Source organism: Hemiscyllium ocellatum, chromosome 32 (assembly GCF_020745735.1).
Source record: "Hemiscyllium ocellatum isolate sHemOce1 chromosome 32, sHemOce1.pat.X.cur, whole genome shotgun sequence".
Taxonomy (NCBI): Eukaryota; Metazoa; Chordata; class Chondrichthyes; order Orectolobiformes; family Hemiscylliidae; genus Hemiscyllium; species Hemiscyllium ocellatum.
The window spans coordinates 22,588,652-22,601,927 of record NC_083432.1 but is presented as its reverse complement, the minus strand read 5'-3'; the positions used below and the strand labels follow the sequence as shown (position 1 = coordinate 22,601,927).

Here is a 13,276-nt window from a genome sequence, read left to right as displayed (position 1 = left end):
TGTGTTGCAAACTGTAATAGTTTAAAGATGGGTCATTGATATTAAACACAAACATCCTGTCATTTTTATTCTAAATACTAAGCTTATGTAGCTTTTTCTTTCCTGAAGAAACATGTTTTTACAAATGTAAATCTTTTCAAATGGAGTCTGTTTTAAAGCAATGAATAGCAACAGCTTGAATGTTAACCATCAGCTTAAACTGCAACAGTTTAAGAAAACCCACTGATTTATAGGCCATAGTGAACCAATTACAGGCCTTTAATTACTTCACCCTGATCCTTCTTCTGTTTAAAAAGGTCTTTAACTGGTACAGAATTCTGGTTACCAATTGTTCTGTTTCTTAAAGAAGAACACTCTGTTTAAACAAATATATGGTCAGTAGACTGGGCCTCCTTTATGGAGGTCCATTATTTGGATCTGCCATAATCTATGTCATGGACCTGAAGCTGACATGTGAGAAGCTGCTTTCTCAGGAGAGTCTACTGTCTGAATGTAAGTGTTGGTGGGACAGATTGAATCCCTGAGCAGAGGAGTGTTGCAGCACAAAAACTCATTGGTGCACGGATACACTGACAGAGTGGCATCGCTGTGTGGTGAAGAGCTGGTTTTCTCACAGTAACTTTATGATCCTTAGCTGCACATTTTTGGGGAATGGCAGGGAGTGAAGTTGAAGTCCAGCATTTCAGGGGAAAAGTAATTCAAAATCTAGTCATCCAAAGCCACTAGCATTATTATCACAAATAGAAAAAGTAGGGATTTTGATAGTCTTCATTTCCACCATCCTACTCAGGCAATAACCTAGAGAAGGAAATCGGGAGGGAAATCAAATTAGCACAGATCAGTTTTACAAAAATAAAACCTGGGATAGATTGTGACTGGGTGCAGAATCTGGATGCTTGGCTGATGTAGTGTGAGATCACCAGCTGTCTGGTAGCATTGACAATAACAAAAACTCTGTGTTAACAGAGTCTCGCCCATATTAAAATATCTCAAACTGCTCAACAGCAAAGTCATTAAGAACAATTTGACATTGAGCCACATAAAGGAATAGGAGAAAGTAAGGACTGCAGTTGCTGGGGATCAGAGTCAAGAGTGTGGTGCTGGAAAAACACAGCAGGTCAGGCAGCATCCAAGGAACAGGAGAGTCGATGTTTCAGACAAGAGCCTTTCATTCCTGAAGGGCTCTTGCCTGAAACGTTGAATCTCCCGCTCCTCAGATGCTGCCTGACCTGCTGTGTTTTTCCAGCACCACACTCTCGACACATAAGGGAATATTCAGGCTAAAAAGGTTTCTCACAGAGGTATGTTTTAAGTCCACCTTGAAAAGGGAGAGAGAAATAGAGAGTTACAAAGACGAGACTTGGAGATGTTCAAAAAAACAGAATAGAGTTATGGGACTGGAGGAGATTAGTGGTAGGAAAGGGTGAGGCCATGGAGGGATCTGACCCATTAGTTAATGGGGAAACCATTTAAGTCTGTAAGGTCATGAGTGAACAGTTCTTAATGTGGTAACAACATGGAGAGCAGTGATGGTATCAATCAATGGAGGACCATTGATTTTGAGGAGCACGTTTAGTTGCGAGAAGGTTTGCATGCTAACAATAAGAAATAAGAATCTTGATGTGTACAACATTGGAGAAGCTGGGAGATCATTGAAGGACAGTTCACCGATGACAGGGAAATGCCTAGGAGAATACAGTGCACCCTGCTGTTTGCCAGCTTGATTTTGTTTTGGATCCCAAAAGAGTTTCTGGACTATTTTTCAAGTTGACGTCCAGCAAATGCACTGTGAGACATGCAAGTAGGATACGCTGAGAAATAGAAATCAGGACCCTACGTATGCCATAAGACGTCTATTTACTTATAGAAGGCTTACCATCTGACTTAAATAGATGTTCTGAAGAAGGGTCGCTGGACCTGAAACTTGAATTGTGATTTCTCTGCACAGGTGCTGTCAGACCTACTGAGATTTTCCAGCAATTTTTGTTTTGTTTCAGAGTTCAAGTATCCACAGTTCTTCTGATTTGTTTAACTCAAATAGATGTTCTGACTGTGAAGGCGTAGAGTCCCAGGGGAGAGTAAATCAGCCACACCATCACCAAATAACAAGGCAGTAATCCGTTCCCACTATGTTTAGTGCATTGAATACCCGTTTCCCCAAAGTCTGCCTCACAGTTTGCAACCTTCCCTGTGTTTGCTTCCTTAATTTTCTCTTGAGGGTGGGACTCTTGTGGTTTGGTTTGCTGAATGCTGGCAACCATCTGGTCCCTGGTTCAGTGCTTGAAAAGGCAAATCTCCCATTCGTGGATCTGCACAGTCCATGTTGGCAGGAAACACTGACTGAAGGGCGGAGAGGTAAATCACAGCCAAGTCCAATCCTGTCCTGATCCAGTGCCCACAAGCACTCACTTTCCATGAGATCAGGGCAAAGAGCTTGGGATGATTTTTCCTCTCTGCAACTTTTATCAAGAAATCAAATTGAGACTTGAAATCCCCATTTGTTACCATGGTCAGTTTCACAAACCAGTGAATCAAATCTGAATTCTTCCTGGATAGAGCCACAACTTAACTATTTAGTCATTAGGTGAAAATATTCTTTTTGATAAGCATTTAAGTTTCCTTCTTTTGCTACTCAGATTTTAGAATCACTAAAGTTAAAAGTTTACATTTCACTCCTCTCTGCTTGCTACTCTCAACCATGTTGTGGAACAATACTCCAGTTTGCAATATTACACTGGACGAAAACTTCCAGATAAACTGCAGTCTGCCATGTGTTTCATAAATTCCCACTAAACTGGAGTGAGTACATTGGAGACAGTAAGAAACAAATAAAATTGTGTGCACTTCTGTGCACCAGACTAGCTATTCTTATTTACCTTAGAAGTTATGAGAATTCACGGTTTGTGTGAAAATTAATATCTTTTAGACTTTTATGGCAATAATTGACAAAAGCTAGTCAGGAAAGTTGTGCAGACCATAATGAAGTGTCCAAAGATGTTTAAAAGCTAGAGTCTGAGGTGCAAGGAACAAGGCAGGCCATTGAATCATCAACCATGATCATATTGAATGGCAGAACAGGTTTGAAGGGCCAAATGGCCTACTGCTGCTCCTATCTCCTAATGTAAGTTCATTTGGATCCCTTTTACTCAAATATAATGTCATTTTTTTTTCAAAGAAAATACTCCAAGTTATTTGTGAAGTAACAACATCATGAGACAACTGAAAGTATATTTGGAGAGAGTAGGAATTGAGGAATGCAGTGAGGTGTGGTTACGGAGGCAGTACTGTGTACAATAATGCTTTCCTATTCTTGTGTTGAATAAGTGGCTGTAATGAATGGATTTTGGTAGCACATTGACACGAGAAAATTTGTAAAGTATAGCATCAGTCATGCAATATTGTATGAGTTGATCTCTTGCCCTGAGTGCTTAATGTTTGTTTATAAGTGTTTCTGATTATTAAAGAGTGGTTTGACTGGATGCTACAATAACATTGGAATACTGCTGTCTGAACTGGTGGGAAAATGATTGTTTACGAACAGGACACAAAGGGAATGCTTGCCAAATGTAAGGGAATTGCAGATTCCCTGGTCAGATACAGACTAAATAATGTTAGCAACAGAAGTATTAGTTATGTTAATAGCTCATGAAATAATATATATTTTGACATTTCAACTTCATGATTCATATCAGGTATTTAAAAAATGCATCATTTTACTATAGTTTTACAGAATTCATTAAATAAGGCGATGGGTCAGAAGTTCCACAATATTACATTCTTGTTTAGAAACTGTTTGGAGCAAATAACCCCCACGGACATTACTTGATTTGGAGAAGTACACTGTAACCAGCCAGAATTTATTAATGCCCACATCAACCCCCCTATCTTGACCTTCAAGTTCTGGAGTGGGACTTGAACCTCTGACTTAGGATAGGGACTATACTTACTAAATCAAAAGAGCTCCCGCAACTTAAGAATCAGTAAGTAGAGTAACTAACATCAGACCATTACTTACAAGAAAATCCCATTATTAAGTGAATGTCCATTTAAAGGTCCCTTTCAATCACTCCTGATGGGAGCGGAAGTTGCCTATAACATAGGGTCTACAATAAGCAAACCCTGTGGGGACCCTTGCAGGGTCTATTGTATGGGCCCTACAACCAAAAGCACTCTTGGGTGACTCTTATGGTGCATTGGTAGTGTCCCTATCTCTGAGCCAAGAGACCTGGATTCAAGTCACACCTGCTCCAGCGATGTGCACTAACAGGTTGATTAGAAAATGCCTTCAAAGGCTGTCTTTAGTTGATCAAGGGACTAGGGACTTAGCTGACCTGAACTAGGGAGAGGGGACCCACTGAAAGCCACACCCCTCTCCAACCCACACTTGCTGCTTATCCACCCAAACCCCACCCTTAAAGCCCATCCTGCCATCATTACCATGTGGCTTGACATCCAGTTGCAATCCTTGGCCTCACGTAAGTGTCTCTTCTGATTGGCAAGCAGTTCTTAGTGGACGGCTTCCTAGATCACAGGAAAAGGCCCTTCCACTGCCCTGTAAAGTATCTAAATGGAATAAGATGTCCTGAGCGTTCCCACAGACAGCTGTCATGGGGTTCTGACTGGAACCAACAGCTTACTTCCTAGTTGCCACCATAAGATACAGGTATGATTAGGGAAGCATATGCTCAAACAAGGAAAAGAGAAACTTCGAACTGATAGCAAACATTTCTTAATGTAGAGTAATAAACTGTTTACTGCAATTGCCTTAAGATTACTCAAAATGAACAGAATGAAAATTGAGGTGTCTGCTTAAAAGAAGGTTTACGTGCAACACCAAATTGGAGACCTGACCACCCTTAAATGAATAGTTTCATGCTTTGTTTAAGTGTTTTTATAAGATGCAACCAAAGAAGGACTCACATCATTCATTTGACTTCTCGTCTACGTAAAGTATAAACTCTCTGATAGCTGATTTATTTAACTCTTCAAAAGCATTCAGCTAATCATTGTAAATTTTGAATTTATAGAGCTGTTATATCACATCTTTTACAGACTGTGAAATGATTTTGATCTCACAGTAATGCAAAACCATTTAAGATGGCTAACCAGACCAGAGTGAGATCTGATTTTGGTTTCAGATATTGGATTGCCTTGATTAGGTATTCTAAGACAACTTCTTGCATTAGTGAGTGAGAGTGTTTTGCAAACATTTTATGAGCAGACACATGAACATCAGAATGAGGAGCAATAGGAGACCGTTTGGCCCCTCAAGCCTAGTCTGTCATTCAATAAAATCATGAATGATCCAATTGTTGCTCAACTCCACATTCCTGCCAAACCAAACATGGAATCTCTTGTTGGTCAAGAATCTACCTACCTCTATCTTAAAGTATTCAGTGACTCCCATCTCCATCGTTCCCTGGAGAAGTGATATACGTAGACCGACGAAACTGAGGGAAAGGAAACAGTTCTTCTCATTTTCTTCTTAAATCTTTCTCATTTCCTTTGCAATAAACAACATTCCTCTTTGCTGTAAACATCTGCTAACCTTTTATGATTCACACACCAGGATGCACAGACCCCTCTCTCTTCCCCAGAATTCTGCAATATCTCTCCATTTAAAAAGTATGCTGCTTTTCTGTTCTTCCTGTCAAAGTGGAGAAGTTCATTATACTCCATCTGCCAAATTCTTATCCACTTGTTTAACGTATGTCCTCAGATGGATTCCATATACTCTCTTCACAACTTTTTTTCACCTTCTTACTTACCTTCCTTTCCTGTATTTGTGTCATTAGTAAATTCAACTGCCATGCATTAGGTGCCTTCATCCAAGCTATTGAACTGGATTGTACAGAGTTGAAATCCCTACATTTATTACTGACATGCCACTGATTACATCCCACTAACCTAAAAAGACCAAATTACTGTGTGCTGTTAGCTAACCAATCCTCTATCAACACCAATATGTAACCATGAGGTTGTATATTGCTTAGAGACCTTTAATGGGGCAACTTGTCAAATGTCTTCTGGAAATCTAAGTATAGCACAGCCAAAGAATCCCTTTACCCATATTGTTTCATTCTCAAAGAAGTCCAATTAGTCTAAGATAATTTCCTTTCCATAAACTCATGTTGACTCTTTTTAATCATTTAACGTTAAAGTTTAAGGAATTTTCAAGTGATTTCCTGACACATCTTCAAGTTTTAGTATTACTAAATGGAGAAATGTAACAGTCTTAGTGACAGTATCCATGTACTATGCAGTTATTTACTTAGTAGAACACCTCCCCTCTGCTCAGTGCTACGCATAAGGGACAAAATAGTTCTTTTTAAAAAAATCCTCTGTAATCACTGAATTATTCACCCATAATCATGAAGGACCAATCCACTCATGACTAAACAAATGAAAGCTTTTGTCTATGTTTTCATTTGAAAACTGATATCAGTGATGGACATTGCAAGCAATATTCATATTAAACCTTGAATGTTTATGTTGAACCTTCTTTAAGATCCTTCCAAGTGATACTGTATTGGAAACTCTTCAAAAATGAGTGAGCAGGATGGTCCTTCAACTCACGACTTTCAGGACCCAATTATATCAGAAAATACCTTTTTAAATGGAGTTTGCCCATGTTTCTAAGGTTGCAGAAACTATATCATTTGCTTGAAAAGGCTGTTTCTGCATTAATAAATCAACTCTAGCACCCTAATGAATTGCTCCTTTTAGCACCTGGTCTGAAGAGGTTGACGAGGTAAAAACAAGGACTGCAGATGCTGGAAACCAGATTCTAGATTAGAGTGGTGCTGGAAAAGCACAGCAGTTCAGGCAGCATTCGAGGAGCAGGAAAATCGATGTTTTGGGCAAAAGCCCTTCATCAGGAATACAGGCAGAGTGCCTGAAGGGTGGAGAGATAAATGAGAGGAGGGTGGCAGTGGGGAGAAAGTAGCATAGAGTACAGTAAGTGAGTAGGTGTGGGGATGAAGGTAATAGGTCAGGGAGGAGGGTGGGGAAAGGTAGCAAAGAGTACAATGAGTGGATGGGAGTGGGATGAAGGTGATAGATCAGAGAGGAGGGTGGAGTGGATAGGTGGAAAAGAAGATAGGCAGGTAGGACAGGTCATGGGGATGGTGCTGAGCTGGAAGTTTGGAACTGGGGTGAGGTGGGGGGAAGGGGAAATGAGGAAACTGGTGAAGTCCACATTGATGCCCTTGGGTTGAAGCGTTCCGAGGCGGAAGATGAGGCGTTCTTCCTCCAGGCGTCGGGTGGTGAGGGAGCGGCGGTGAAGGAGGCCCAGGACCTGCATGTCCTAGGCAGAGTGGGAGGGGGAGTTGAAATGTTGGGCCACACCATGTTGGTGTGGTTGATTGGTGCGGGTGTCCCAGAGATGTTCCCTAAAGCGCTCTGCTAGGACGCGTCCAGTCTCCCCAATGTAGAGGAGAGCATTGACTTCTTGCTGAGATGTGATTCTGTTGGACTTTTAATTCTTGACTAAAGTCATTATTCATATGAAAATATGCAGTGGCAAAAATGATTCAAACTACACAGATTCTTTCATGGCCACAGATGTCCTGAAGAGTTTGACAACCAATTAAAGACTCATTTGATGAGTCATCACTAATACAATGTAGAAAACACAACAGTCAATTTGTAGGTTTGAACATATGAATTAGGAGTTAGGGTAGTTCATCCAGTCCTTGTAGGAGATCATGGAGTCCATTTTAGGAGATCATGGCCAATCTGGTTGTGACATCTATTTTCCTGATTATTTCTTTTGACTCCCATATGTGTAGCAAGTTCCCACAAACAACAATGTGATAATGACCAGGTAATCTGTTTCTGTAATGTGGATTGAAGGATAAATATTGGTCAGGACACAAGGACTATCTCTTCTGCTCTTTGTTGTCTCAGCATGGAATCTTTTATGTCTAACTCAGAGGGCAGAATAGGCCACAGCTTGTATACCCACAGGCAGCACTTGTAAGAATGCTGCACTTATTGACTACAGCACTTGAGTTTTGTATTTAAAACTCATGAATACAACCTAAACCCAGGACCTTCTGATTCAGACATACATGGTGCTACTTATCTAAGAAGAAATTCACCTGCCATAGAGGAAGTGCAAAGATGTTCGCCAGATGAATCCCTGAGATGACAAGATTATTTTATGAGGACGTAGAGTCATAGAGATATACAGATTGAGGTAAAAGGGTCTAGTTCTCTTGAGTTTGGCAGAGTGAGAGGTGACCTCATTCACATTTACAAAATTCTTACAGTGTGTTTGTACAGAGGATGTTTCCCTGCTGGTGAGTCTAAAACCACAGGACACAAATTCAGGATAAAGGGCGGGCCATTTAAGTCTGAGGTGGGGATGAATTTCTTCATTCAGAGAATGATGAACATTTGATAGTCTCTACTACAGAAACTGTGGAAGCTCAATCACTGACTAAGTTCCAGACAGAAATTTATAGATTTCTGGAGATGAATGACATCAAAGGAGATAGGGAGAGCACAGGCAAGCAGCTATAAGATAGGTGATTAGCTTTGATCTAACTGATGACAGATTGGGCTGATAGGAACGTAGCAGCAGGAGACTATTCAGCCTTTGGACTTACTGAGCTACAGTGAGCTTACTGAGAAGTGATGATTTGGAGACGCTGGTGTTGAACTGAGGTGAGCAAAATTAAAAATCACACAACACGAGGTTAGAGTCCATAGGTTTAATTAGAAGCACTAGCTTTCAGAGTACTGCACCTTCATCAGGTGATTGTGGAGAATAAGATTGTAAGACACAGAATTTATAAGAAAAGTTTACAGTGTGATGTGCTAGTGCTTCCAAATAAACCTGTTGGACTCTAACCTGGTGTTGTGCGATTTTTAACTTAGAAGTGATGGCTTGGTGCTCAAACATGAGGATCAATCTTTCACTCGTCCCCACATACTTCCAAAGGTGATCACCTCACAAAACACGGAGCCAATACGCAGAATCTGGTATCGCAATTCTAATGTTCAAACTACTGTGAGCACAAATTATTTTCACTATTCCTGCACTATGCAATCTTCCTCTTGGATTGAGAACCGATATGGAATCTTTTATTCCGTCATGGGATGTGGTACCACTGGCAAAGCTAACATTCATTGCCTGTCTCTTCTTGCCCTGAGTGAATTCCTTCAGACAGTTAAGAATTAACTGCATTGCTGTGGGTCTGGAGTCATGCATAGGCCAGGTTGGGTAAAGGTGGCAGATTTCCTTCTCTAGAGGAAGTTAGTGATCCAGATGGGATTTTATGGGAAAGCACAGTAGGTCAGGCAGCAGCATCCAAGGAGCTCAACATTTCGAGCAAAAGCCCTTCACTAGGAATGAAGGCAGGAAGCCTCCGGGGTGGAGAGGTAAATGGGAGGGGACTCCCGCCCACCTTCTGAGGAATCAGGACTCTCGTCCACCTTCTGAGGACCCCTTCACATGCCTCCAACACACACCATCCACCTGGACACCCCATGCTGGCCTATTACCCGCCCTCGATCTCTTCATTTCCAACTGCTGCCGAGACATTAACCGCCGCAACCTGTCTATCCCCCTCCCCACTCCAACTTCTCACCCTCACAACACACAGCCCTCTGCTCCATTCCCAACCTCATCATCAAACCAATGGATAAAGGGGGCGCAGTGGTAGTTTGGCGCACTAACGTCTACATTGCTGAAGCCAGACGCCAACTCAAAGACACTCCTCCTACTGCCCCTCAGCCATGATCCTACCCCCCATCACCAAACCACTATCTCCCAGACCATACAGAACCTCATCACCTCGGGGGAGATCTCCCACCCACAACTTCCAACCTCATAGTCCGGGAACCCCACCCCGCCCAATCCTACCTCCTTCCCAAGATCCACAAGCTTGACCACCCTGGCCGACCCATTGTCTCAGCATGCTCCTTCCCCACCGAACTCATCTCCACCTACCTCGATACTGCCCTATCCCCCCTAGTCCAGGACCTCCCCATATACATTTGAGACACCACCCTTACCTTCTACCTCCTCCAAGACTTCCGTTTCCCCAGCCCAACGCCTCATCTAAGCCCTCTCATTTATCTCTCCACCCCGGAGGCTCCCTGTCTTCATACCTGATGAAGGGCTTTTGCCCAAAACATCGATTTTCCTGTTCCTTGGATATTGCCTGAGCTGCTGTGCTTTTCCAGCACCCCACTAATCTAGACTCTGATTTCTAGCATCTGCCGTCCTCACATTTGCCCAGATGGAATTTTATGACAATTCTTCCATGATAACCATTAGTAAGACTAAATTTTAGTTCCACATTAATGAAATGAATTTAAATTCATCAGTTGTCATGGTAGGTTTTGAACCCACCTCTCCAAAGATTGAGTCATTCGATTAGTCATCCAGAGATATGATCACTTCATCACCATCTCTCCATTATTAAGATGGGTCAAATGGTCCCCTTCTGGTTCTATGATTGAGGAAATTTGCATTTAACAGTGGTGATACTATTGCAAAGTAAAAGGCACAAGTTGTAAATTGGTTTGTGATTTCTTCATTTGAAACGTCAGTCAGACTCATTAGAAATAATTGGCGAGCTGCAATAATGTGCTAACTTGACCTCTCGATCTTGTTTCAGACCGACGAGCCAATAAGTGGACCTCTGGGAACAGGAACCAGGACTCCCGGCAAGAGGTGAATGCCAAGGAGATTTGGTTCAGGGCAGCGGTGATAGCTGTGTGCATAGCAGGTGCTTTCATCCTGGTGCTGCTGGTCATGTTGGCCCTGCGAATGCTGCGAAGTGAGAACAGGCGCCTACAACGGCAGCATGAGCAGATGATCTCACGGCTGCATTACAGCTTTCAGAAACCTCCCATTGAAAAATTCCTGGTGGGGACCTTGGACCATGCAGCGACAGCGACGACAGCCAGAGACCATGAAAACTACTGCATGGTGCATAACAAGCACTTGGACTCATACAGTGAAAATCTCAACTCATTTTGTCCTTGGGATGTCCACAGTGTCCATAAAAAGCCAACTGTGGTGTGACTATCACTTTGCCTGGTAAATCCCCGAGACCCACAGTTAACCATTGCAAGTTTAAAATGAGGAACATGTTTTCACAAAAATGTGGTCATGATTAATCGTGAAACAATTGGCACTGATGTTTTATTGTTTGAGCTGATTTGCTGCCAATGTCGGAGTTGCTGGTTTTGATGCCCTGCCACTTTTACTTGGAAAATATTCATTTATTTGATTCCACTAAGTTGGAGGGTGAGTGGGTACAGCGTGGTGTAGAGTGTAAAACTTTCCTCTGGTCTAGCTGCCAGACTGTAAACTCCCAATGAGACCCTGCTGAGTAAGGATTTCAAATACTGATGATGGGTGAAGCATATCAGGTCTATTTACAGACACATGCCTGAGCAATAAATGTACAATATAATTACAGTTTTTGCAAACACGATCATCCTTTTGGATCCTTGATCTGATTTCATTTCATGCATTCCGCCTGTGGAAACTCTTCACCTCACTCTCTTGTGCTGCTGATTAAGTTCTGTGAAGGGCATCACTCATGCCCAAACCTTTGGGAATGGGCTGGAAGCTTAGAAGGCAGTGAGTGACGTGCCACCATGTCATTTTGCCAGTAATATGGAAAGTGGTTGGTGCGCCATCTCGTCAGATCTTGAATGATTCACTGCACTAGACAATTAGAGGCTTCTTCCTGCAGGTGTTGACATTTTACCAATCATTTGGGATGGGGTGAGGTAGCACCCTCTGTGGTAAACCCTGGTGCCCTCTCACTGGGCTCATGTTTAGGAAGTCTTTGGCTCAGATGGAAGAGGATTGCTCAATGGAAATTTGTACCGATCCATTCCTGGTCAAGCATGGTGCAGCTGTACTGAGTAAGACACCTTCCCTCCTTCACTGGGGCCCATATGACTGTTATTGATATCCCAGAGCCCACTGAACTGACCGTGTTTTGAAAATTGATGTACCCTGACCACATGGGTACAGCTCTAATCATGGCTGCTGCAAGCAGTGCCCACTTCTATCATTGCCAGAAATAGGCCACTGCCTTTAACAGAGATGGAGGCAGTGGCAATTTTGTCTTCTTTCATATGAAGTGGTTGTCACTGGCAAGACCAGCAATTGTTGCCCAACCCTAAAGTCTATTTGAGAGGGAAGTCAAATGTCAACCATATTTAGGGCAGATAAAGATGTAATGCTGGAAAAGCACAGCTGGTCAGGCAGCATCTGAGGAGCAGGAGACTTGACATTTCAAGCATGAGCTCTTCATCAGGAATCCCTAATGTAAAGCTCATGCTCGAAACATTGACTCTCCTGCTCCACGATGGTGCCTGACTGAATGTGCTTTTCCAGCCCCACAGTTTTTGACTCTGATCTCCAGCATCTGCAGTCCTCAATTTCTTCTGGCAGCTAAAGATGGCAGATTTCTTCCCTTGATAAGGAGGTTAGTAAACCAGATGGGTTATAACAACAAATTAATGATAAAATCATGGCCACCAATTGCCAGAGTAGCTTTAAATTACAGATTTATTGATTGAATTCAACCACCATGAGGAGAGTAGCTGGGTATTCTAGACCACTTACTGACACTTTCAGTACATTACCATCTCCTCAGGTTTTTGCTGATAAAATGGAGCACCAGTTCTTGCTGACCTCAGAAACAGGGCCATTCTGCTATCAGCCCATTCCCATTTTCAGCCTTTGCTGTAGGACCCCTCAATGTTCACACAAAAAAAAATCACCTGTAGAAGTGTAACTTGGAAGGAAACAGAACAGACTGAATGCAGTGCCAGTAGAAGATGTTGAAATCCAATTGCAAAACAGATGTGAACCATTGAAATTGCTAAGGTCTATAGATTAAAAGATGTAAAAAGACCAAAGTCTATTGTGTCAGTACATTTATGTAAGCATCATGATACGATGAAAGTGTACTTGATGCAGAATAAATCTCTCTGAGTTCTAACTTGAGGATTTTATTTTTGTGACAATTAAAAGTCAATTATATTGCAGTGGGTCTGACGTTCCATGTAAGCTAGACCACATAAGGATGGCAGATTCTTTTGGTAAAGTGCACTCATGAACCAAATGGATATCTATGGCAACTAGTAATGGTTATGATTGGACTAGTTGTTTTCAATTGTAGAATGTGTTTATTGTAAACAAATTTTGCAATTTGCCATTTTTAAAAATTCACTCGTGGGACACAGATGTTGCTGGCTGACCAGCAAACATTGCTTGTCCATCGTTGCCTTTGAA

The 13,276-nt window shown here is 42.0% G+C and overlaps 1 protein-coding gene across 1 annotated transcript in view; it reads left to right on the top strand.

The window, feature by feature from the left end:
* The window catches only part of LOC132830870 (BMP and activin membrane-bound inhibitor homolog), a 61,958-nt gene extending 49,058 nt beyond the window's left edge, over window positions 1-12,900 (top strand). Inside the window, exon 3 of the mRNA XM_060848770.1 lies at window positions 10,632-12,900. Within this exon, the coding sequence (XP_060704753.1) occupies window positions 10,632-11,041 (410 nt within the window). The 3' untranslated portion in view covers window positions 11,042-12,900. The remainder of the gene's footprint in view (window positions 1-10,631) is intronic.
* Window positions 12,901-13,276: the final 376 nt, after the last annotated feature.